Here is a 27,496-nt window from a genome sequence, read left to right as displayed (position 1 = left end):
TTATCAAATAAATAAAGGAATACATAACCCATTTACCACATTCCCAAGACACTTTCTCACTTTCTCTAAGCCTTGTTCATTGTCTTTAACCCCAATCCTTGCACAGCACAGTTAGGAGAAAAGTAAACATCTGTGTTTCAGGGTACCAATAATATGATTTAAAATACAAGAAAACCAAGTCCTCTTTCAGTAGTCTGACCAGCAATGGCACATTCTAATGTTCAGCTTGAGTTATCAATAGCCTGTTTCATGGAGGATATTAATTTATGAATTTATACCTCCTAGCCACTATATACAAACTATCCAAGATTTCCTTTATGATAAGACACTTAAAATCATGTCTGTGGAATTTTGGCTGCTGCCCTGTGAAGTATTTTTTTAACCTTCTTTCATCTTTTGCTAAATGGTATTAACTCATTCTGAGGTATATCTTTGTTTGTTTGCAGAGGAATTCCAGGGAAGAAATGTGGAACAATCATACTGACAGCAGAGGAACTGAACTGTTGCAGGGTAAGTGAATGTTTACATTGTTTCTTAACAATTTATTTTTCTGGTACTAATTTGATCTGATATTAGACCAGCTTTTTAAAGATGCAGTTTACAAATCGGATATAAGAAATAGGGACACAATTACCTTTGTATGAAATCCTATAGCAGTATATTATTTATTGCTTCACTTAATTGTTCTCTTCTGTTACTGTTAATTTGAATGGCAGAGATTGAAATAAAGAACAATTTGGAGTACACAGACGTTCATATGGTCCCTTTTTAAACCTACCCCGAATTAATATGACTCTCTTCATAGTGTCTTAATCTCAAATGCTAGTAATGATGTAATTATGTGAGTTATGGGGTTATATGTCCATTATGAGATTTTGAAAGATAAAAATGAGTAGCAAGAACAGCAGCAAGTAAAAACTTTGGAGATTTAGCCTTGTAATTCAAAGTTTGTCTATTTTATACTTAATGTGTGGCAAAAAAAAATTCTAAAAAGTCTATTGGAATAAATAATATCTGATATAAAAAGGAATAGCTCCAAAAAGGGGGCTAAATTTAAATTTTTTAAAAAAGATTGTCCCAACCCAGTGGTACTGGTGGGTGCCTAAATGTGGAACCGATGACAACACAGAAAAAGCCATAGGAAAACAGGGAAGGAAGAGGAGAATGAGGAGAGATTATTGGTGAGGATGACAAGGTATGATTGATTCCTGAAGAGAGTTTTGAGGAGACTAATAAGTAGAAAGATGGCATTTATTGGACAAAAAGTGAGATATTTTACTAAGTGTAAGAGGTACCATGAGAGAAGGTGCAAAGTCAAGAAAGCAGTAACTAAATATAGGTATCAATAAAGCAAGGTATTTGGTAAGAAGCATAATAAGCAAATAAAGAAGTAGAATGAAATTAGATAAAAAAATAAACAGGCAGGAGTATATAGAGGCTTGAAGGGATTTGTTAAGGGCTTTAATTTATAGTAATTGTTAGTTTCATGCTAAATGTTTTATTTAATTTTTGACTGTTTTACTGGGTTAGAATGTATCTCATTTTTTTTTCTCATTTTTGCAATAGTAACTTGTTTGTATCTTTACTGATGTATCCAATGTGCTATATCCTGAGAACTTACCATAACTATTTTTATGTTCTATTTTCTGTTAATAAAATATTTAAAATATAAAAGAACCTAAATCCTGTGCCTTATTTCTAATTTACTGAGACTTGTATGCCCCACTGCACAGCAGAATCTATTTTAAATTGCATATTGCCCTAAAATATAAATAATTATAAGACTATTCATTGCCTTTGGCAGCCAAACAGATTCCAAATCTAGTGACCTTCAGGGTACAATGTAATGGGTACAATGTAATGCCTAACTTCTTTTTCAAGAGTCCTCTGCACATTGATACTCTTAAGATGTGCCAACACTGCAGCTTGGACTGAGGGTACCTACTAGTAGCAATGTCTGTAGGAATGCTCTTGTGCACTCTGCCTTTCTCCTCATGACTTTGGTCATTTGAACGGTGGGGGCCATAAAAGAAGGTGTGACATTCCATTCACCTCAGTTCCTTCCAACTGTGATAGCAAATGAACTAGGAACCCCCTTAGGTTCTTGAAACCAGATTCACTGGAATGGATCATTCCCAGTGCCCCTACCTTCATTAGTTAAGTTAGTTTTTAGTTCTTTTTTGACTAAGATCTTAGAACCCTGCACAGGTCCTTGGTTTTGATATGTGAAAATTAAAGACAAGCCATGGTTCAAGAGGTGTGCTTCTTGCCCTGCCATTTTTCCTTCTTTGGGTGCCTCAAAATGGATTCTTTGAGGACCTGCTCCATGATTTTTCTGGGGACTGAGGTGAGGCTGACTGGTCTGTAGTAGTTCCCCAGTTCTGTCTTCTTCCCTTTTTTGAAGATGAGCAACATATTTGGCTTTTTCCATTCATCAGGGACCTTCCCCAGTCACCACGAGTTTTCAAAGATAATGACCAATGGCTCTGCAATCACATCAGCCAACTCTCTCAGCACCCTCAGATGCATTGCATCCAGCCTCATGGACTTGTGTATGTCCAGCATTTCTAAATAGTCTTAACCTGTTCATTCAACATTGAGGGTGCTCATCTCCTCCCCATTCTGTGCAGCCTAGTGCAGTAGTCTGGGAGCTGACCTTGTCTGTGAAGACAGAGGCAAAAAAAGCATTGAGTACTTCAGCTTTTTCCACATCATCTATCACTAGGTTGCCTCCCTGATTCTGTAAGGGGCGATACTTTCCCTGGCTTTCTTGTTGCTAGCATACCTGAAGAAACCCTTCTTGTTACCCTTCATGTCCCTTGCTAGCTGCAACTTCAGTTGTGATTTGGCCTTTCTGATTTCACTTCTGCATGCTCGAGCAGTATTTTTATACTCCTTCCTAGTCATCTGACCAAGCTTCTACTTGTAAGCTTCCTTTTTGTGTTTAAGATCACGGAAGACTTCCTTTGTTAAGCCAAATTGGTCGCCTGCCATATTTGCTGTTCTTTCTGCACATCAGGATGGTTTGTTCCTGCATCCTCAATAAGGTTTCTTTAAAATACAGCCAGCTATTTTGGATTCCTTTCCCCCTTATATTAACCTCCCAAGGGATCCTGCCCATCAGCTACCTGAGTGAGTCAAAGTCTGCTTTTCTGAAGTTCAGGGTTCATGTCCTGCTGTTCTCCTTTCTTCCTTTTGTCAGGATCCTGAACTCTAAATATTTCATGGTCACTGCTACCCAGGTTATCACCCACTTTTATTTCTCCTACCAAATCTTCCCTGTTTGTGAGCAGCAGGTTTGTGACTTGCCATGTGGCTCTCTATTTCATAACCTCTGAAATGTTATTCCTTAGATCTGGCATCTAGATCAGATACACAGTTTGGTGAAGCAGTATTACTGTTTCTATTTAACTAGGAATCCATGTCCTACTATCTAGAGACAGGAGTTCTGCGTATCCAGGTGTCCTAAGAGTAGGAAAGTGCAGAGGCCACTCAAAGAAGAAATGAAGGTTACTTGCCTGTAACAAGAATTCTTCTAGATGAACTCTGCATATTCACACACCCCATCCACCTTCACCTCTTCCTCAGAGTCCTAATTTCAACTTTGGACCCAAGAAGATGATGGAAGGAACTGAGACATTTGGTGCACCATGCCATGTCTCCCTATCATAGTCCTACCTTCCAAATGCTTGGAGCCAAAGGGGGCTTGAGAGCACTTCAAAGAGCACTGCTTCTAGAAGGTTTCACTGAGCCATGCTGCACTGTCGGCATATCCCAGGAATGTGAATGTGCAGAGTTATCTTGAAAGTGAGTAGTCTTCATTTATTATTTAACACTTAACTACTTTGTTTTGTTCTATTGTTTGTACTTTATTTTTGAAAATGACATGCTGTGTATGACTTGTGTCTTAATTTGTTTTTTTAGGAATCTGTACTTATGCAGTTTTGTGCAAACAAGTTAGACAAGAAGGACTTCTTTGGGAAATCTGACCCTTTCTTAGTATTTTATCGAAGCAATGAAGATGGCAGGTAGATGCTTAGCAACAAAACTATAAAAACAATAGGGAATGTAACTAAGGATAACTTATGATGGTAGTTATAATACACAGTTACTACGTTTTGTTGATGTTTGTCAGACTGCAAGTTCTAGTTCATTCTGTAACCTCCTAACAACATTTGCTTGAAGTATAGTTTACTATTTTAACAAATTCATTTACCTAAAATAGATAATATTATGGCAGTATAGAAATAAGACCATCATTTTAACAAACAGTTAAAATAATGTAACTAAGGAATTTTAAAGATGGGTTTATGAGTAAACCTAGAGTGCTATGAAAAATCTAAATGGCATGGAGTCTATTATTTTGGAAAACAAATATTGTGGCAGATCTTAAATTTTAATAGAATTCTAGAAGAAAAATATATCTGGGAAGAATATATAAATGCACAAAGATTGATTGTTTGGAGAAATATTTTACCTTTTCATTAGAGTCCTGAAGGAAGAAGACTACGAACATAATTTTAAAACCTCTCAGTACATAAATATTTTTCCGATGCATCTGTCTTCTACATTTATGCTTCAGTCACTAAATTAGATTTATCTCTGGTTGTGTTCCACTTAAGAAATATCTGATCTACTAATTCCTGGTCCATGGACTGCTTATGTGGCTCTACTAGCAATTGGTTTAACCTGTTTCATAGAGTCTTCTTTTCTGGGAAACTGCTCATTTTCATATACAGGAGTGTAGCAGTCCAATGGCTAGCCATGCCTGATGATGAGTTCCATAGGGAAGTAGCCTTATTGGCAAATTCTGGAGCATAAGCCATTCTACATAAGTTGCTGTCACCAAATGCCATGCCTCTCTGAAGCAGTTTGCTGAAACAGCTCAACTGCTGAAGATTTTAAACTGCAGCAGGGAAGTACTTGGGGCTCTATTGAAAATTTGCAGGCCTCTCTGTCCTCCCCCTTCCATTGATGCATTCAGGCAGTCAATAGTCCTTCCGTGGGGAACCTCCTGAGTGCTGGTAAATGTGGGTGAACCCTGTCTATGAGAACCACACCCCACCAGTGGTGGGAATAACTGCCTTTGTATCCTGTTGAGAGTGACAGCAATGAGCCTTTAATTCCCTACTGGTCCCTAGGGTTGTCACCTGTCCAGGTTTTCCCAGGATCATCCCTTTTTTGAGGTAGCTGTCTTGAGAAATTTGTACGGTGCTCAGTGCACACACCCAGCTGTCCAGTTTTATGGGCTAAGGATCATCCCAGTTGTCCTGCTTTTTTGTACATCAGAGTTGGCAACCGAACTTGCCTCCTAAATCTGATTATCATGGGAGTCAAGGAGCAGCACTTTAGAGCTCCTTTGAGAAGCTGGATCAGTCCTTCCCAGCTTGGTGCAGATCTTCAGGGGTTCCGTCACAATAATAGCAAGGATAAAAGGTAGGGTCTGTGGAGCTTAGGAAAGGATTTTGATGAACTATCATTCTCATCAGCCCTCTCAACCTTGCACATCCCCTTCCCCTGATCAGATAGAAGGAAAGACCCTGGCCCCAGGAGATGATCTGGTTCTTGGGAAAATAACAGCAGCTTGGGAGCCAGGAGCAGCAGGGAAACCATAAATAGGGAGAAAGCCCAAAGGAACCACATACAGACAGGCTGCAGCAGAAGCCAGGACACAGTCATTGGAACAGGGTGTGACTATCGGACATTGCATCTGTGAGCTTAAGTGTGGAACTTATGAGGAAGTAGCAGAGATTGCATAGGGGCCAGTTCAGAGGGGCTTGTCTAATTGAGCCTGGGCTGGAAACCAAGCACTAAGCCTGAAGAGTGCTAAAAGATCATTTATTTTAAAAATTAATATCTCTAAACAAATATTTTGGGAATTAATACACAAGTGGACCCTGAATGGGGTATCATTGACTATTTCCCACTGTCAAGAAAGTTACATGGAGCAGAATAAAACTTGACATCTGTGGATATCTGTTGCTGCAACCTGTCTCCAGAAGCAAATGATTATTATTTACATAGCAACAACAGCGGCTGGACACTGCTCAAACAAGTATGACTACTCAGTCTCTGCCTCAATAAGTTTAAAGTCTACAGTTTACAATAAGTTTACAGAAGTGGGGGATGAGAAGTGATAAGGGCACAGTGATTGCACATGAAGTTTACCATGTTCCACAATTTTTGTTCAGATTTTGATTGTTTTTTTTTTTAATGGAATAAATATTTTCCTATCTGTAGTTTGGAAATCCTTTTCTGAGATAAGGATTTAGGACTGAAGTTCTCTACTTGTATGATTAACTGGCCTGAGAAAAAATTTTGCAGAACACCTAGATCCAAATGTTATTCCTGTTCCATAGGTTACAGTAGTTGTGCATTCCATTAAATTTTTTCTGATTCCAATAGACAGAATAGTCCACCTGGGATTCCCTTCCATGCCAATCTGGACAGATATTTCCTATCCATAGTGAGAACAAAACAAAGTGATGCAAGCTGTGAAACAAGTTTTGAAGTCAATTTAATTCACTGTTCCTTTTAACCAACTTCTGGGTCTGTTCGACATTCTAAGTGTCCTATTTCTGTATAGTTCCTTCTGCTTGCTTCAATTTATGTATCCTGCAGCTGTTCTCAGATAATGGTCAGATTACTAAAACTTGCTATCCTTCAGTGGATGTGGTTTTAAGGTTTGAACTTTCTAAAAGGAGGTTCTCTGCGTGTGTCCAGTGGGTGTCAGTGACCACATATGCAACTTTTTCTGGATGTATAGAATCACATGAGCTGGGTCAGAAAAACAGTTCCATATAAATTATTATAGAGCTAGGTAATGTGTGCAAGGGTCCTTAGGATTTCTCTCAAGTAGGTCTGTCCAAGTCCAGAAAAATAACTCGAGTTGTTCCCTGTGCAAACAGTCAAAGGATAACAAGGACCCAACTCACCTTCTGTGAATTCTGACCTTTATAGAACCAAATAGCAGTGTTAAAATGAACACAGCAGTTATGAACTGGCACAACTGCAAGTTTATAAATTCTAAAGTCCACCGTTTTCCAATTAGGTAAAATGTTCCTAGTCTTACACTTCATCGTACTTCTGTCTTTGATTGTATTTGGACATACTATCTTTAGAATTAAATTATTTAAATACTGAGGTAGAGCAGTAAAGAGATTATTGAATACTTCTGCAGATTTGTGACTCCACATTTGATAACACGAAAGTAAAAAAACCCTTTTTTTTTTTTTTTTTTTTTTTTTTTTCCTTTTTCAGTTTTACAATCTGTCACAAGACAGAAGTTGTAAAAAATACACTAAATCCAGTGTGGCAGGCATTCAAGATCTCTGTCAGAGCACTGTGTAATGGAGACTATGACAGGTAAGTGTGATGGATTCCCCAGGGTATAACCTGGGACTGAGGTACCACTGTGCCCCCTTAACTCTTCAAACGGGGCTGTTCTTCACAATGCTTTGCTAGTGACAAGCAGCAAACCCCCTTCCAGGTGTTGTTATCACTAACCCAATAGCATGTGAAGCCACACACCCAGCTAGATTGCATGAATGCTCCCAGAGCCATTCACGAATCCCATAGAAAAAGGTACCAGCCAGTTCGTCCCCAGCTCCTTGCCCTGCACCCCGAAGTTGCCCTGTCCTGCCCTGGTCAGAAGTCTGACCAGTAAGTTTATCACCGGTTCACCCACCCCTCATTGTGGAGAAGACATACACCAACTTTTGTTAACTGAGCTGCAATTTTTCCAAACACTTCACTGAAACACGCTGTTTTAGTTGAAAATATAACTACAAAAAGGTGGACTTTAGAGATTGGTACCAAAGAAAATAAAGATAAACACAGTGTAAATCTTAAGCTTTTAACACTAGGCAGTATCTAGATTAAGCAGTTTTCTCATCCCACTTGGATGTTCCCGTTCTCTCAATACATAGGTTATCTCCTACAGCTCGGGACCAGTCTCCAGCTGAAGTCTCTTGGCATGTCTACATTGCCATGGCAGCGTGCATCAACGCAGCAGCATCGATTGAGCAGGTCTGTGTAGACCCGCTCAGTTGATGGGAGAGCTTTCTCCTGTCAACTCAATTAGTCCACCTCCCTGAAAGGCAGAAGGGAGCGTTGACGGGAGATCATCTTCCGTCGACGTAGCGTCATGAAGGCATCATGCTGCATATGCGTAAGTACGTCTATGTGAGATACACTAGTTACTTAACTAGCGAATTTCATGTCGACACAGCGCAGCAGTGTAGACCAGGCCTCTCTCTCTTACAGCATTCTTGGGGGTGCGGGAGGGAGAAGAACAGAGGCTGCATTCCTGGGCCTCTTATTTTATATCTGTTGACCATGTGGCCTGTAGATATTAATCCAGGCATGTCCAGGTGGGCTCTGCTGAGTCACTAGGTTGCTTAATCCTTCCCCCCCTCTCCCGCAATGCGAGTGAGTCATAGAGTTGAGCAAACTCTATTGAATAATCTTGTGCAACAGTTATTGTATTGTAAATCTGTTGTTTACAACTCCTTTGTTGATTGATGGCTACTGAGTCCCTCCTGGTTGGAGGTGTCTTCTCTGCTGTTACTAGCAAGCTTATAACATATTCTAATAACAGCAAAATCCTATAACTTGATACATACTAGCAATATGCATATTGTGACAGCACAATGGGTTTTAGTATATTATGACTTTTCATTAGATATCTTACATAGTATGCTTAATATGAATTATTACAACTGTACAGAAATGATGATTATGTGGTTTACAGTATGGTGGTTTGTTATACAGTGTGTCACAGTAAGATAAAGACTGAGTTCTATATGCTGAGATAATTTTCTTTTACCTTACAAATTCTTGTATGAGTAACTCCTGTGATTAATGCTGCTACTTAATTTTTGGTTGATTATTTAATCTTCATTTTAGAAGACATAAAATTAGTTCAAAACATTGGTTAAATTTTAAAAATATTTATCTGAATCCTTTACTTAGATGTGAACAAAGTTCCTTTTAGCTAGGAGATAAGTCACATCAAATAGGCATTTCAAATAAATGAACAAGACAAAAACACTAATCATGTAGCAAGTATCATCAGTGCAGGTGAATGAGCCCCTTATGGTGTGGCTGGTACAACCGGATTTGCTCTGATCCCTCAGACAGAGACAAACACCTACAAGATCTCCATAAAACATTCTTAAAACTACAATACCACCTGGAGAGGTGAAGAAACAAATTGACAGACCCAGACGGGTACCCAGAAGTCACCTACTATAGAATAGACCCAACAAAGAAAACAACAGAACACCACTGGCCATCACCTACAGTCCCCAGTTAAAAACTCTCCAACACATCATTAAGGATCTGCAACCTATCCTAGCAGATGATCCCTCACTCACTCAAGCTGTGGGAGGCAGACCTATCCTTGCCTACAGACAGCCCCCCAACCTGAAGCAAATACTCACCAATAACCATGCACCCTACAAGACCAACCCAGGAACCTACCCCTGCAACAAACCCCGTTGCAGCTCTGCCCACACATTGACTCTAGTGACACCATCACTGATCCTAACCACATCAGCCACACCAATAGGGGCTCATTCACCTGCACATCTACTAATGTAATATATGCCATCATGTGCCAGCAATGCCCCTCTGCCATGTACATTGGCCAAACCTGACTGTCACTATGCAAAAGAATAAATGGACACAAATCAGACATAAAAAATAACAGCCATTAACCAGTTGGAGAACACTTCAATCTCCCAGGACACACTGTCACTGACTTGAAAGTTGCCATACTTCTACAAAAAAAACTTCACAAACAGACTTCAAAGAGAAACTGCTGAGCTAGAAATCATCTGCAAACTTGACACAATCAAACTGGGTCTGAATCCGGACTTGGAATGGTTATCTCATTACAAGAAGTAATTGTCACAGTTCACAGATTCTCACCTCCTAATCAATGTTTGTGAATAGGCCTCAACTACTCTAACTGAATGGACTTTGCTTTTATCTACCGTCCCCATTGTTGTTACTTACCTTTGGATATGTATATATATATATATATATACCTCCTATGTGATTTCTCTTCCTTACATCTGACAAAGTGGGTTACAGCCCATGAAGGCTTATGCCTGCAGAAATTAAATTTGTTAGTCTTTAAAGTGCTACAGGACTCTCATTGTTTTTTGCTATATGCAGACTAATACAGCGACCCCTCTGGAACTTTTCACCAGACTAATAAATCATCCTCTCTCCATTAAAAGGAGTCACTGCTGCTATTGCACACAGAAACTAGTTTCTGCTCTTCTTCAGCAAGAAGCAAATTCTGATGCAGTACTTTCCTCAGAGAAGGAACTTGTATTTAAAAAGATGCTGGGAAAAAGTCTCAGAAAAATAAGATCTTTTATCAAATGTCTTTTGTCTGCAGTGTCCAGCTGCCATGTATATATGACCTGTGCGCCTGAAGTACATAGAAGTCAGACCACCTGGAGACCCAACTGGGCACAGAGTCTAGAAATGTTTGGTATCTCCAAAACGTCTTACAAATAGGCATACTGCACATTAAATTCAGCATGGCCCACAAGAAAAAAAAGTATAACGCTCCATGTTGATTACCTCTCATTGTGACTACCAATGTTTGCTAGGTGCACAGAGACATTGCTGCAATTGCAACTGGCCCCTCTCAGCCCATTTATAGGGTCCCTGCTTCCCTGTTGCAATCTTGTATCTGGAGCTGTTGGGACATCTCAGCAAGGCTTCAATGGACACGAAAAACATATGCAGCAAATACACAGGAATTTGTCACTCGGTCTACTCTGAGTAGTGAGTACTAAGCAGCATAAGAGTAAAAAGCACTCTCATTCACCAAGAACTGAGAATCATACTTTTATGATGATAAGCCTAGCAAACCTTTCTCTCTCTCTAAAGGATACCAAGAAATCCAAGCCTAATTGACCCAAGGTTTTTGAGGAAGAAGGGGAAATTTTTAAATCATACTTCTTGGAACTGTACACTGAAGACACCTACCTGAGTATTTTTAATATTGAGGACACAAGCAGAATAGAGCTCAAGGTTCTTGTCTCAATATATTGCACTACTTACTGTAGTAAAGGAAAAAGTTCTTCCTAATAATTACAAAAATGAAAGACTTGTCCCCATGTATTCCAAAGCAGAGGACAAAAAGAATCAGTTGTATTTGAAAAGGGCCCTGGCAATATATCTTAGCTGACAAAGGTGTTTAATAAATTATGTAAAGCTCCCAAAGGATAAGTGGAATTTTTGAATCTCCTTATGAAACTCTTTATGAATTCCCATATTTCAGAGGGCTCTAAGAAATTATATAGTCACTTAAAGGGAACAACTTCTTTATCTGACCTGTAAGACAGGAAGATGAAAGCACTTTAAAGGAGGTGTTTGTTTGATGCAGGTGCCAAGGGCTTGAAGGCAGATCTGTGAATCTTTTCTCACTAAAGATGTTGCCATTTGGGTAAGGAATGTTGAAAAGGCTTTAGTTTTCCAAATGAGAATTTTAAAAAACTATAGCAAAGAATCTGGGTTGTGCCATTATATCTACTGATTTTTCTAGCCAATGCTACTTTGAATTCTTTTTAAGGTGATGTGCTAAATCTATGGCTTGTGGAGCAGTGACTCTCAGACTTCTCTGACTTTGCCTGTGGTCACCATGTTTCATTACAGAAAAAAGATGTATACTTGGTGATGGCCTAAATAAATAATTTACAGTTTTTTCCTAATTTGAAAGCTTTCCTTCATGGTGGTGAAGACAATACACATTCCCAAACTCAATCCAGTTATGCTTAAAAAAACAAAAAGCATTTTCAGATCTTATCAGTCTTACCAAATTTTATGGCTCATGAAGCTACAATAGATACCAAGGGTCAGGAGAAGATCTATCACTGTACATCCAAATACCTGAAGATCTTCCCCAATACACCTCATTCATTTGAGGGGAAAAATTACCTGTTTTCTCAGAGTGAAAAATCTAAAACGAAAAAATGTGTTCTTTGTACGGTGTCAAGCAGTTGCTATATAGAATTTGCCTCATTTTCTCAAGCTTTTTAAATGTACCTTATCTTTCCAATAATTGCAAAAAGAGATGCTGTAAATCAATTTATATAACATCTCTGAGATATTTGTTTTTTTCTGTCTCTTCAGAGCAGCTAGCCAAAGGCACTTGTTTTCTGCTTTTTCTAGTACTGAAGTGTTCAGGAGGCCTCAGAGCAATCTTAGATCTCAAATGACTAAACCTGCTTTATAGAATATGAGAGAGACAAGGTGGGTGAGGTAATATCTTTTTTTGGAACAACTTCTGTTGTTGAGAGAGACAAGCCTTTGAGCTACACAAAGCTCTTTGTCAGGTCTGGGAAAGGTACCACAGCTATGTGCAAGGTGGAACAAATTGTTTAGCATAAATTGTTAGAGTATATTGTAAGGGACCATTCAAGATAGATTGGCCCGTTTAACACCTCTGCAGTCATAGGATAAAAAGATGGGATTAGTGGGTTATATATTGTTGTAATAAGCCATAAATCTAGTGTTTCTGTTCAGTCCATGATTTTTAGTGTCTAGCAGGGTTATGAATTTAAGCTTCCAGGCTCATCTTCTGAAAGTGTTGTGCAGGTTTTCTTTAAGGATGCAGACTGATAGGTCTGATATAGAGTGATCACGTTGAGAAGAGTGTTCATCTTCAGATGATAGGGTGGTTTTTGTTTTTTATCATTTTCCTGTGTGAGTTCATTCTAGAGCGTAGTAATAGTCTGGTTTCACCCACATCATTGTTTGGGAGCATTTAGTGCACTAGATGAGGTATACATTATGTTGTGATAGGCATGTGTAGGACCCATGAACCTTGAACAGTGTGTTGTGAGAGGTGTTGATCATTGTAGCAGTGGAGATAAGTCTGCAGGTTTTGAATCTGTTGTTCCCCAGGGTCTGGTGTCGCTTTGAGTATATTTAGAATATCATTGTATTTTAGAATACAAGAAACTTAAATGGAATCCCTTTGAAATATAATAGCAGTTGTACACCAGCGTGAACTTTCAGAATCTATAGATTTTCAAGACACATTTAAATATCTCTTGCACATCTCATGTGAAATGTATAAAATTAAAGATCAACAGACAGCCTTTTCATTATGAAACCCTTTGGGGAGAGTATGTTGCCCTGCTCAAAGAAGAGTTACCCATCCTGAAATGGGCAGAAAAGAAACTTTTAGCACTCAGTCATTCACATAGTTGGACAAATAAACATTATTACAGACTGGCTGAGTCTTTCCACCATGTACCTAAAGCCATGGAGGAGCCTTTTTCACATATGTCCCCTAATTTTTAGGGTGTAGAGAACTCATGAGAGATTTGGCTATTTCCCACAATTGCATGGTGTAACTATTCTCCAGCAGATAAATGGAACCACGTTAAAAGGCATAGACAAGTTATCTGTTACTTTTTAAAAATCCCAACACTACCCTCTTTCAATCCTTATTCCCAAGAAAATTGCCCCAAGTTGGTCTCCAGGAGTCTGGCTTGTGTACCTGACTCTTTGGACCATGGAGAATCCTTGCGGACAACCTTTTGTCTCAGGAACTGATCTATCATGACAATTTTCAGCTATCTATCACTGTGGCATGGTATGTGCCTGAAGTGCTAAGAGGCATTTGGCTCTGTAACTAGCACTCCTCTCAAATCTTGAAGTCAAGTAACCAACAGCTAGAATAGCAGTCTCTTTGTGATGTGCTACTTTTTATGATAAACTCCACAGGTGTATTTCCCTTTCAAGTGTTAATTCTAATTTTCATAATTTTTCTCCAGTGTAACAAAATGTTCCCATCTTATTCTAAAGAAGAGTAACTTTCACATTAATCAGGGGGCATCCTTCACTTCCTTCTCCTTGAACCTGAAATATGTAAAATAAATTAAAAAAAATAAAAAAAATTAAAATGTATTAAATGATGCAGTCTAAAGTCCTTAAATTTTACTTGGAAGAGAGAACATCCAGACCACCTGATCCCCTCATTGCCTGTTTTAAAACAGAACAGAAAGGCAAAACAGCTTCCAAAGCTTTGATTTCTTCATTAATTCATTCAACTATTTGTGAAGCATACCTCCAAGAAAGAGTTCCTTTCCAGGAAAGAACATCAAACCAATGGTTTGAGGACTAAATTTAAATTTAAATTTAAAATTAAGTAATCTAATGTGTTTTAAAAGAGGGGGGAAATCAGTAGGTATATTTCTTATGTCCCTAGTTCACCTCCATTCAGTACTGTAGGTTTTCAGAAAAGAGAACTTCCCACTACTGGTAAACTGTTTATCAGAGAAAAGATACAATCTCCTGGTGGCTTTTGTTTTGCATCAGTAGTGATGCTTGATGTTAACGAGGTCTGTTAGTGTGTTAGTTCTATGGAAGTCATTTTCCTTAGTATTGTATACGCTAGCAGCAGTGACCCCTTGAAACAGGAGGATTTTCTCCCAATTTCTACATGTCTGTCAATCACCCATGAAGAGTGGGAGGGAGGGAAACAGGTAGGGAAACTTTTCATTTATTTCATCATTCAACATTTGCTGATCTACTTGTTGCTGAAGACAGTCTTATGGATGGATAAGAGCCTAATAGTTCAACATTTTACGGTATAATTTCCTAAAATATAAAGAGCACATTATCAATGTTTTGCATGTGGGATGCATGCATAAATAATATTAAGAAATACATAGCAGTATAAGAATTGCTATTCTGGATTAGACTGCTAAACTAGTCCAATATCCCATGTCAGACAGTAGCCAATACCAAATTCTTCAGAGGGAAGTATAAAATATTCCCTACAATTATGGAATAACCCATCCCTAATAGGAGTTATTTCTTAATCTTGTCAATTAGTGAATAGTTGTAGATCTTTTTTTTTTTTTTTTTTTTTTTTTTTTTGTTGTTGTTATGCTGACATACCTGGATACAGCCATTATCCATATAAATGTCTAATTCTTTATTTAGTCCTAGAAAGGTCTCAGCAGTAATATCTCATGGCACTAAATCCACAAGTTAATTATGTGTTGTATAAAGAAGTTTCCCCTCATATTGGTTTAAAATTTGCAAACGTTTTCAATTATGTTGAATATCCCCTGGTCCTTGCATTATAAGAAATGGTAAACAGGAGTACTTGGTTTGCCTTCTGCATGCTATTAATTTTTTTGTGATTCTGTCATATTCTCCCTTTATACCAGTTCCAATGTTTTCAGTTTCTCTCATGAAAATCTTTCAGGTATCCAGTTATTTTTGTCACCTGACTCTGAATCCCTTCTATTTCTGTTACAACTTTTTTGAGACGCAGTGACCAGTTCTGAACATGGTAATCCTGGGGTGGGAATTCTATTGATTTATTATAATGGCATCATGTTTACATTACATTTATATATCCTAACGTTGTGCCAGACAGCACAGGAAGAAAGACGAGATACCAAGAACATGGTTTAACTTTATTAATTAACACAACTGGAAAACCATCTAGTTATAACTCATTCATTGTAGGTCATCCTTCCGTTCATAATCTCCACCTGAGGGAGGGAGCTGTCTTCAGCCTCCACACACACCTTTAACCTGATCCCCACACTGTTGTTGGGACCATGGCCAGCAGAGCAACAGAGCAGCTAGCACTCTTGCAATGGAAAATCATGCATGCCAGGGACATCAGCTTGGAGGAGAGAGTAGACCCAGATGGGCTGAAGTGGCTGCTGCAGGACTCGGGATCAGGTCAGGGAGCAGGGAATGGAATCAGGAGGGGCTTTAATGAGCCCAAGAGCAGATAGAAATCTCTGTAGCCCTCCTTCCCAGCCCTCAGCTTGCTGTTCCCCCACCTCATTGAGTCTCACTCCCCTCCCCTCCCCTACTCCCCCTTCTATCCTTCCACCCCCATTTTCAGGGCACTTATAGTCTCCAGCTGGGATCCCAATGCCCTCTCCTCACGTGAGAGATGATGGTATCCTCACTGTACCAGATATTAGAAGCCAAAACTCCATTCCCCGTCTTCTTTAGGAGATGCCTTCCTCTAATCTGCTTCCAGTTCCTGTTTATCAGGGAACCAGACCCCTATTGAAAAAGCACCTGCTAAATTGTGACAACATGAATTGTATAATCTAATCTACCCACCAGGCCCCTGAGATGTGGAAAAGAAGGTGAAAATACCCACAGCACCCATGCCAACATGGTAATTCTATCACAGTCCCAAAAGGGAAAACCTAGTCCTATTTTAGTCCCAAAGAGGAAGGATTTGTTCATCCTGGATGCAGAATAGCAGCTTGGACAGGGGGAAGGGTTTATAAACCTCCCCTGGAGTGTATAAGAGCCAAGAGGTTTGAGCAAGAAAAGGAGTGGCATAATCAGCCAGAGATCCCCCACTTTTGAAGCCCATGAGGAGGACAGAGGGAAAAAGGAGGGGTGCACTCTTTAAAGGGGCAAAGGTTTTCTTTCTTCTGCTGGCACAGTCAGTCTCCCCACCTCTGAGGTGGCAGGGATGGGGCAAGTTGTTTGCCATTTTGGCCACTGCAGTATGTTTAGAGGAGGCTTTCATTGAACTTTCCCCAATGACAGCCAGGTCTTTTTCCTGAGTAGTTAGTAACTTTCAATTAAGAACCAAGAAATGTGTAGGGTAGTTCATATGATTACTTCCAATGTGCATTTCCTTACATTTGACAACACTGAATTTGATGTCATTATGTTGCTCATTCATATAGCTTTGTTAGGTCCCTCTGAAGTTCCTCAGTCTTCTCTAGTTTTTTCTAACCTAAATAATTTTTTCTCTTTGGCAAATTTTGCTAGCTCACTGTCTGTGCCATTTTCTGAATCATTAATAGATATATTAAACAACACCAATCCTAGCATGGAACTCTGGAGCACCTCACTGTTGAACTTTCTGCATTATCACCATTTGAGAGATGATATAGAAAGGAATGTACATTCTTAAATCTTGTAATTTAACAGGATTTGTGCTTGCACCAGATGCATATTAAGTGGAAATTATCCCAATCCCATAAATCCCATGTAAAAAGAATAACTTTGTCTTTAATGAAATTTTTATTAATTGTCTTTATTTTAATCTCTTTTTATTTGAAGAAAATTACTTGGACTAAAATGAATTTAGTATTAAATCTTGGCTGGTGTAAAATGTATTTGTAGGGTGCTGGACTGGCTAAAAATGTTAAATTATGGGAAATCATAACTAAATATCTCAAGGAAATACTTTCCATTTAAACTGAGTAAACAGCCAAAATATCTGACCTTCCTGCTTTTAATGGAAAAATTATCTTTCAAAACAGATGCTAATGAAAATGCATTATTTTGTTTTCAAATATTAAGCATGGTGTTTTAGTGAAAACTTACATTTTAAAAATATGTTTACATCGTTTTTTTTGTTTGTTTGTTTGTTTTTTTTTGTTTTTTTTTTCAGAACAATTAAAATAGAGGTGTATGATTGGGAGAGAGATGGAAGGTAAGATATTTCCGTATTACAGATCAGTATAAGTGTATTGTGAAGGTTTTATGTATTTAAAAATCAGTTGTAGGAGTTAATTGTTCTTTATATGCATACTTAATGGCCATTGACATTAATGAGAATTAAATATATGTATCAAGAAGGGCATACAGTTCCTCATAATTAATTTCTTGCTTCAACTAATATCCTTTTTAGATTATTGTAGAAAGAGCTCAATCCTTGCATAATTTCCAAAGCTCACAAAAGATATGAGAGCTGCTTGGACTTTGCCACATTGAAGCGACTCTCTAATAGTAATAATTCCAAACTGGGTCTGCAAGTTTGTTTGTTATTGTAAATCCTAGGTTATAGTATTTCTGATGGGCATAGTGGACCGGTGGAGCTCTTCACTTGAGCTTGTTTCAAAATAAAGGATTTGTTGTGGTTCAGGTTTGCCTTCTGTAACGAGCTTACCTTTCTTCTAGATAGGTCAGTCTTTCACAGTGTCATTATCTGCTGTCTTCTGGGGTTTGAGCAGGCAAGAACATCACTGGTATCTTTCACTAAAAACAAGACCCAAAGGCAAAAAAAAAAAAAAAATTGGCCAAAAGTCTTTGGGGCTGCCAAAAACTAAAAAAAAACTCTGGTTTTCTAAAATTGTAAAAATTCATTGGAAACTGACATTTTCCATGGAAATCTCCATTTTGATGAAAGTTACTTTTGTCAAACTTTTTGAACAAAAAATTTCAACCAATTCTATCATTATTTATTTATAAAACTGTAGCAGCTAGAGGCCCCAATAAAGAATTAAGAGCTCATGCTTAAAAACCAAACTTTGCAAGCTACAATACTTGGCTGGAAGTTTGCCTCTAAAGTCCTACTCTTTCTTGTTTCATTTTCCATGATACTAACAAAAACTTTGAGAATAGCAGCTATACCCTTCACTCTAGGCTCAGGTCTCTGATGTCATCTTTGATTCTTTCTAAAGAGAATGTGGTGGTGGTGATGTGCAATGAATGGGTTGTGAGTAGGTTCACTTCTGCTTTATTTGCGATACTACCCACTCTGCATCACACTTTTTCACTCTTTACAGGGAGTACAATATCATGCTGCCTTTATTCTGAACATTATGCTTAGTACTTAGTCACCACAACTGAAATGTGCCTCTTCTCAAAATCCTCTTTATTAGTCTCATTGCTCAGTGCACAGCCCTGTTTACTGCCCTTTGATAGTTTCTTCATTGCTCTCCAATTTATTATTTAACAGGATCAGGTGACTCCTTAAAATGATGAGGTAAAACCAGATTTATTTTTTCCATTTTGCCAACCCTTTCTTTCATCTTTCACATTGTGTGTTCGCCTGCATTGTGGTGATCTTCACTTGCATCATAGCATATTTGGAAATTTGGTAGTGAATTTTTTTCACTGCCAGATCTGTCAGATCTGTGTCTGAATTCTTGATTGATTCCTAGGTCTTTGAACCTTCTCCTTGAACAGTATAATGACTAGCTTGTACTTTATGTAAAGTACATCTTTTAATCCTTTTAATCTCAACACCACCGGCAAATATTTGAAGCGCCATGACATGATCATCTGATCACACATTTGCAAAGCATTATGCAGTTACTCAGACCTCAGACAATGAGACACTGTTAGGCTCCACAGTGTTAACAACAGTTACTCTAAACACTCTGAAGTCCATCTCCCCCAATCCACTATGGGGCACTGCTCTTCAGTCACCTGAAGTGGAGCACCCACAGAGACAGCACTCAAAGAAGAAGAGAGGGTTACTCACCGTGGGCAGTAACTGAGGATCTTCAAAATGTATGTCACTGTGGGTGCTCCGTTACTCTCCTCCACCCCCTACTTCGGAGTTGTAGCTATAATAGCTCCACGGGAGAGAAGGAACTGAGGGGTCAGGCCATGACAATGGTTGAGGGGCCAACGGTGGCACTAAACACCTACTGTGCATGCATGACCCAGACAGGCACTGCTATAGAAATCTCCAATTGATGGCACCGACACCTGAAGTGGAGCATCCACAGGGACACACATCTCAAAGAGCCTCAGTTACTGCCCAGGGTGAGTAACCCTCACATTTCCTTCTCCAGCATATATCAGACATACTATCTGTTTCAAACTGGGCTGGAAGTGAACACTAACTTATATTCCCAAAATAGTAAAATGAAAACCAAACTTGTGTGCCAACAGGTTACAGACAACAGGTAATACTATCTCAGTTCTCCAAGATCTGAAATTAAAATTCCTTATAAAACTTTGAGAAGAAAATAAGTCTGACTATGTGACAAACTCACTCTCTTCTTCAGAGGTGCACAATTAATTTCTAGGATACTCTGGGTTTGAGGCAATCAGCCTCCAAATCAGCACATCTAAAAAGTAAGGAGTTCATACTTTACACATTCTGAGGTCTCTTATTGACATTTTAATCTGAATACCTGTAAAGTTAATACCTAAAAACAAAGATGAACGAAAAGGGTTTTTAAAACTTTCTTTGGCTACTTTTGTGCATTTTTACCTCCCTTTTCTACCTTCTTAAAATTCTGGGAGGCAACAGAATATCTCTTTACACATGAAATTTTGCAAACATAAGTTTACTAAAAATCTATCTTCTGCATGAATGTCTCACTACAAAGTTCTAGTTAAATTCCCTTTGTTGCAGTCTCCTTGTGTAAAACAGCATTACAGTGAAGTGTCACAGCCTTCAAGGCTTTTTTCCATTGTTTAAGATGCATAAAGATTGGCAGTGGGCACCCTTCAGAAGACATTGAGAGAACTTGCTGGACATAGTGGTTATTCTGGAGCCTACTACATTTCTATGGCAAACTCCATCTTCCCTTTTCCCCACAGCAAAGAGCTGACTGTAGGTTTCATGCCACCTCAGAGGGGGGTTGAACATTTTTGCACTCATCCCACCTGTGGGATCACTACTAGTCTCACCTGTGAATGAGAGAGAGTGCCAGGGTCAGCAACCATCTACCCCAAAAGCAAAGGATGTAAAGAAGCTCAATCTCTTTGACAGAGAACTTTATTCAGCAGCAGAGCTAAAATTTAGGATTGCTAATCAGGGTTGCTGAATCATTATGATTTTAGCCTTGGAGGCAATATTTTGAAATTAAAGGACAGATTGCCAAAGGTCGTGAGGCAACAGTTCCTCATTATAGTGGACAAGGGAAAGTTAGTGGTCAGGACCTCACTTCAGCTTGGTTTGGATTCTGTGGACTCTGCCACTAGAGCCATGGCATTAGCCATTATGAGGCGCAGATGTTCATGACTCCGATCCTTAGGTCTTCCTCAGGAATTCCAACAGTCCATCCAGGATTTTCTGTTTGAGGGAACTTCACTATTCTTTGAGCACCCTTATGACCAACTGCATAGCCTGAAGAATTCTAGGGCTGCATGCAAGTCATTGGACATCTGCCTAAGAAGAAGCAATTCTGTCCCCAGCAGAGCTCAAGGTATATTTCATTCGTGCTTCGCCACTAGGACCAAACAAGGAAAAGGGGCAGAAGTTATATAAGGTAGCTGCACCCATCTTTTTCTGCAACAGTAGCCAGTTCATCCAGACAGCCTGGGAGCTCTAAGCAAACATTTTGACATGTTTGTCAAGGACAGCCTATCAGTCTCCAGTATGCCAGCTTCTCCTACCCCAGTGTTTTCTAACAGACTATCCCACTACCGAATTACTTTATCTCCCATCACTACAGATCAGTGGTAGCATTGTGGAAATGGGATACACACCTCGGTTTATTTGTCTCCCTTTCCTACTCCCCTTCCCATCTCTTTTCATGGACCACTCTCCTGAGGAAGTTTTCCTTTAGGAGGTGCAATCTCTTCTCTGGCTAGAAGCCATAGAGGAGGTTGCTCTGTTTCACAGAGGGAAGGGATTTTATTTTCGCTAGTTCCTAATCCCAAAAGCAAAAGGAGGTCTCTAGACTGGTGGACAAACCCATCCAGTGTGTGTGTGTGAGTTCTGTTTACTCTTCCTCAGCCAACTTCACCTTAGTTACAGACATATCTGCCCTAGGTTGGGGGCTTCAGCTAGGATCCCTGCAGATGCAAGGGTTATGGTCTGCCAAGGATTTTACTCGACATGTAAATGTCGGAGCGTTAAGGCCCATCCCGCTATCTTGTCACACCTTCCTTTCCCATGTCAGGTGAAGGAATTTGCCAATGCTCACAGACATTATAGCAACCATGTTCTGTGTGAACAAGCAAGAAGGGGTCTGGTCAATGCTGCTATGCCAGAGGCAATCCTGCTGTGGAACTTCTGTACCACCAACTCACTCTACCTCAAAGAGTCCTACCTTCCAGGTGTTCAGAACGAACTGGCAGATCGGTTAAGCATATATTTCTGTAGTGATGGCGTAAATTCTTTGTTCCTAAATGTACAATTTTACATTTTGGCTGCATTAAAACACACATTGTTTAATTGCATGCCGTTCACCAAGCATTCCAGATCATTCTGTTTCAGTGACTTGTCCTCTATTATTTACCATCGTTCAATCTTTATGTTATCTGAAAACTCAATCCGTGAGGATATGCTTTCTTTCAGGCCATTGACAAAAATGTTAAATATCGCAGGGCAAAGAACCAGTCCCTGTAACACATACATCCTTAGAGCTCAAAGTAAGCATTAGAGGAAGGTGAAAGTCAATCCATAGAAGATGCTTTGTCAGCTCACACAGAAACAGTTTCTCTAGCTAGATAGCCTTTGGATCTGAGAAAGGCCAAGAAAGAGAGCTCTTGAAATCTGTCTGAGGCCTGTGATTATGAACATTGTGAGGATGTCATGCCATTATCCTCTTTTTCTGAAGAGGAAGATGTATTCTCAGCACTCAGTGCAGATGCCATCTAGAAAGCACTAATTTTCCAAAGCCAATCTTATAGGTAGCCCTCTTCTTCCTATACAGAGAGTGCTTCAGATGCAAGTGGGCCTTGAACTTGGTGGACCTTAGAAACAGAGAATCAGCGCACAGTTCTGAGTTGCAGATCTAGTTTTTGATATCAACACCATTTTTGTCTAGTTTGCTCTGGTTGACACTTGTGTCTAAATCTTTTAACCTCTGTTCCGACTGAAAAGCCAATACACTTTTTATTCATCACTGTATATACCACAGGAACAAGACTTCCTGTTTGAATCTGTTTAGACTTGTATTTCCCCAGAATCTGTGCTCAAACTTCTTAGTCTTTGACCCTCATTTGAAACCCTCTTCCCTAGAGTTTGTCAGAAGAACTTTACTTGTAAAACAGAGACCATTCCTTTACCCCTTGTGCATTTACTTTGATGTTGTGAGACCCAAGGATAAAGTAAGAATAAATCCTCTGTGGCCTTTCTGGCTCAATATGCCTTTCTGGACGAGCATAGGAATAGTTGCCCATTTGAAGACATCGGAGGAAAGAAGCCATCTCCCTTCTCAAGAAAAATCTTAGCCTGTTCAGCTCAGAGATGATATCTTAGATTCTTAATTGGTAGAGGGACCTGTCATGGAGGTGCTCTCATCTACTTCTCCTGAATAGTCCAAGATGATATCTTCACTTTGTAGTGTTTCCAAAGCTTTCCAGATAATACAGTGGTTCCCAACTTTTGGCCAGTGGCCCACTACTCCTCTCCCGCTGGCTGCAGAAGGAGCTCATGGGGGAATAGGACGCATGTGGTGTCTCTACTGCGGCCAAGGGGCAGGAGATCACCAAGGAGGCAGCTTCCTTGCTAAACTCCTTCCATCTGGCTGCAGTTGGGGGGGGGCGGAGGCTTCTGGCGGAGACTGGTGGCCCTTTAGGGTTGTAACTATGATATCTGTAGCCCTTGAGCCAAAAACCTTAGGAACCATTGAGATAGTACTTTGTGTAATCCATGTTCTGCAGAGCCCAGTGTCTTCAGGTCTGGAAAAAGCCTCACTAGCCATGAATTGGGCATGTAGAATACAAGCATGCCATCCATGATGTATTGTTGGAACCTGAAAGTGATTTATCTAGATAATACTTAGTCCTGTCTATGATTCCATCTTACCAGCCTACCTCCATTTAATCAGACATCAGGAAACCAGAGTGTATATCATAGACTGTATAAGGTCAGAAGGGACCATTATGATCATGTAGTCTGACCTCCTGCACAACGCAGGCCACAGAACTTCATCCACCCACTCCTGTAATAGACCCCTTAGCTAAAACTGATTTATAGAATAATGATTTAAAGACTTCAAGGTACAAAGAATCCACCAGCAAGTGACCCATGCCCCATGCTATAGAAAAAAGGCGAAACCCCCCCAGGACTTTTTCCCCCAGGGCAGATTGGCATATTACTTCCCGACCCCAAATGTGGTGATCATTTAAACCCTGAGCATGTGGGAAAGAATCACCAGCCAGACATGCAGAATAATTCTCTGTAGTAGTTCACAACACACCCCATCTAACATCCCATCACAGGCCATTGGGCATATTTATCCCTAGTAGTCAATATCAGTGAATTGCCAAATTAGGCTGTCCCATTATATTGTCCCTTCCATAAACGTATCAAGCTCAGTCTTGAAGCCAGCTAGGTTTCTTGCCTCACTGCTCCCCTTGGAAGGCTATTCCAAAACTTCACTCCCCTGATAGTTAGAAACCTTTGTCTAATTTAAAGTCTAAACTTCCTGATGGCCAGTTTATCTCCATTTGTTCTTGTGTCCATATTAGTGCTGAACTTAAATAACTCCTCTCCCTCCCTGGTATTTATCCCACTGATGTATTTATAGAAAGCAATCATATCTCCCCTCAACTGCCTTTTGGTTAGTCTAAACAAGCTAAGCTCTTTGAGTCTCCCTCTCATAAGGCAGGTTCTCCATTCCTCGGATCATCCTAGTAGTCCTTCTCTGCACCGGTTCCAGTTTGAATTAATCTTTCTTAAACAAGGAAGACCAGAACTGCACATGGTATTCCAGATGAGGTCTGACCAACACCTTGTATAACTGTACTAACACCTCTCTATCTTTACTGGAAATACCTCGCATCCTAGGAACACGTTAGCTTTTTTCATGGCCACATCACATTAGCGGCTCATAGTCATCCTCTGGTCAACCAATACACACAAGTCCTTCTCTTCCTGTGTCACTTCCAACTGATGCATCCACAGCTTATAGCAGAAGTTCTTGTTGTTAGTTCCTAAGTGCATGATCTTGAACTTTCCACTATTGAATTTCATTCTATTTCTATTACTCCAATTTACAAGGTCATCCAGATCCTCTTATATGATATCCTGATCTTTCTCTGTATTAACAATACCTCCCAAGTTTGTATTATCACAAACTTTATTAGCGCACTCCCACTTTTTGCGCCAAGGTCAGTAATAAAAAGATTAAATAAGATTGGTCCCAAGGCTGATCCCTGATGAACTCCACTAGTAATCTCCCTCCAGCTTGACAGTTCAGAATGACCCTTGTAGTCTCCCCTTTAACGAGTTACTTATGCACCTTCCAATTTTCATATTAATCCCCATCCTTTCCAATTTAACTAATAATTCCCCATGTGGAACCATATCAAATGCCTTACTGAAATCTAGGAAATTAGATCCACTGCGTTCCCTTTGTCTAAAAAATCTGTTATCTTCTCAAAAAAGGAGATTAGGTTGATCTGGCATGATCTATATTTTGTAAAATCATGTTGTATTTCGTCACAATTACCATTAATCTCGATGTCCTTAACTACTTTCATTTTCAACATTTTTTCCAACATCTTGCATACTACTGAGGTCAAACTAACAGCTCTGTAACTACCCAGATCACTTTTTTCTCATTTCTTAAAAATAGGAACTATGTTAGCAATTCTCAAGACATATGGTACATCCACTGAGTTTACAGATTCATTAAAAATCCTTGCTAATAGACTTGCAATTTCACATGCCAGTTCCTTTAATATCCTTGGATGGAGATTTTCCGGGCCCCCAATTTAGTCCCATTAAGCAGTTGGAGTTTGGCTTCTACCTCAGATGTGATAATTTCTACCTCCATATCCTCAATCCCATTAGCCCCCCTGCCACTATCCCTAAGCTTTTCATTAGCGTAATTAAAAACTGAGTCGAAGTATTTGTTTAGATTTTGGGCCATGCCTAGATTATGTTTAACCTCCACCCCATCCTCAGTTCTTAGCAGTCCCACTTCTTCTTTCTTTGTATTCTTCCTGTTTATATGGGTATAGAACCTTTTACTATTGGTTTTATTTCTCTTTGCAAGTTCCAACTGTACTTGGCTTTTGGTATTTCTCATTTTTTTCTACATGTTCTGACCTCCAAGAGACAGCTTTTCTTGCTTATCTCTCCCATCTTCCACTCCTTGTAGGCTTTCTGCTTTCTCTTATCATCTGTTTGAGATGCTTGCTCATTCAGTTTGCTCTACAACTCTTGCCTCTGAATTTTTTTCTCCTTTCTTGGGATGCAGGCTTCAGATAGTTTCTGCAACTTTGACTTGAAGTAATCCCAAGCCTCCTCCACCTTCTTCATTCCAGTCCACTTCCCTACATAATTCCCTTAATTTTTTAAAGATAGCCCTTTTGAAATCAAAGACGCTAGTCACAGATCTGTTTTTGTTTATCCTCCCATTTATTTTGAACTGGATTAGCTCCTGGTCGCTCAAACCAAGGTTGTCCCCTACAACCAGTCCTTCTACGAGGTCCTCACTACTCACCAATACCAAATCTAAAATGGCATCTCCTCTTTTTGGTTCAGCAACTATTTGTTCTAGGAATATGTCAGCTATCACATCCAGGAAAATCTGAGCCCTATTATTATTATTATCACTAATCTTCCAGTCTATATCTGGGAATTTAAAATCTCCCATAATCACATTGTTCCCTGTAGTATTTACTTCATTAAAAGCATGGAGATCTCTGTCCATATCCAAATCAGATCCTGGTGGTCTGTAGCACGCACCAGGCACTATCCCAGGGGAAGCTCTAGTAGCTTTCTTCCCCATTGTGATTTTGCACAGACAGATTCTGTCTTATCTAATGCATCATTTCTAATTTCTTTACAATCTGTTTCATCATTGATATACAATGCTATTCCACTGCCTTTACCTTTACTTCTGTCTTTCCTAAACAGAACATACCCATCAATACCTGTACTCCAGTCATGACTACTATTCCACAATGTTTCTGTTATCCCTATAATATCTGGTTTCACTTCCTGCATTAATAGTTCTAGTTTCTCCATTTTGTTACCCAGGCTCCTTGCATTGGTGTACAAACATCTTAATTATTGCTCTTTTGCTTTAGTCACATTCCTTAGACGATTCGTCACAGTCATTCTACCACCAGTATCACGTATTAGACTGGTATCTACACCACCCTTCCTCTTAATGTCCATTCTCCTCCGCACTGCTATATCCTTTCCTATTTCATTTTCCTCCATCTCAATGTTAAAATCAGGCATGGAGATTACCCAGGCATCTCCCAACCATCTCCCCCAACTTCCTAGTTTAAAGCTCTCTTAATCAGTTCTGCCAATTCCATCTTAAAAGTCTGTCCCTCCCTATTTAGGTGAAGTCCATTCCAAGAGAACAGTCTTCTGTCCATGAATGCCTCTCAGTGGCCATACATCCCAAAGCCTTCCTTATAGCACCAATGCCTGAGCCATTTGTTGATCATCATAATCTTGTCACACCTTTGTCGTCCTCCTCTAGGGACAGGCAGAATCACACTGAAGATCACCTGAGCCTCGTTTTCCTTAAGAGTCTTCTCCAGCCTGGCATAGTCTCCCTTGATTCATTCCAGTAAGAATCTAGCTGTATCATTAGTTCCCACATGAAGGACAATCAGTGCATTCTTTCCCTCTCCCACTAGGGTCCTCTTCAGCCTCAGGTCCACATCTCATATCCTAGCACTGGGCAGATGGTACACCTTTCTGTTCTCCAGATCAGCTCTGGTTACAGGCCGGTTTGTTCTTCTCAGGAGGGAGTCCCCAGTCATGTAAACCTGTCTTTTCCTCGTGATGATGTGATTCTCCGGTCTCTCCCCTGTTCTTTCTGGCTGCAAGTCCTCTTGTCTTCTATTC

The 27,496-nt window shown here is 39.6% G+C and overlaps 1 protein-coding gene across 2 annotated transcripts in view; it reads left to right on the top strand.

Annotated features, from left to right (window-relative positions):
- The window catches only part of CPNE8 (copine 8), a 207,689-nt gene that overhangs the window by 83,719 nt on the left and 96,474 nt on the right, over window positions 1–27,496 (top strand). Inside the window, exons 7-10 of one of the 2 annotated variants that reach the window (XM_067564411.1) lie at window positions 447–510; window positions 3,925–4,028; window positions 7,261–7,365; window positions 17,432–17,473. In XM_067564411.1, the coding sequence (XP_067420512.1) occupies window positions 447–510; window positions 3,925–4,028; window positions 7,261–7,365; window positions 17,432–17,473 (315 nt within the window). The remainder of the gene's footprint in view (window positions 1–446; window positions 511–3,924; window positions 4,029–7,260; window positions 7,366–17,431; window positions 17,474–27,496) is intronic. The other variant, XR_010922877.1, reaches the window with a different exon arrangement.

This window comes from Emydura macquarii, unplaced genomic scaffold (genome assembly GCF_026122565.2).
Source record: "Emydura macquarii macquarii isolate MOO-44397 ecotype Brisbane River unplaced genomic scaffold, CSIRO-AGI_Emac_v2 contig_2636, whole genome shotgun sequence".
In the NCBI taxonomy this organism is placed as follows: domain Eukaryota; kingdom Metazoa; phylum Chordata; order Testudines; family Chelidae; genus Emydura; species Emydura macquarii.
The sequence above is the reverse complement of the archived record's forward strand: the minus strand, read 5'-3'. Positions and strand labels throughout refer to the sequence as shown.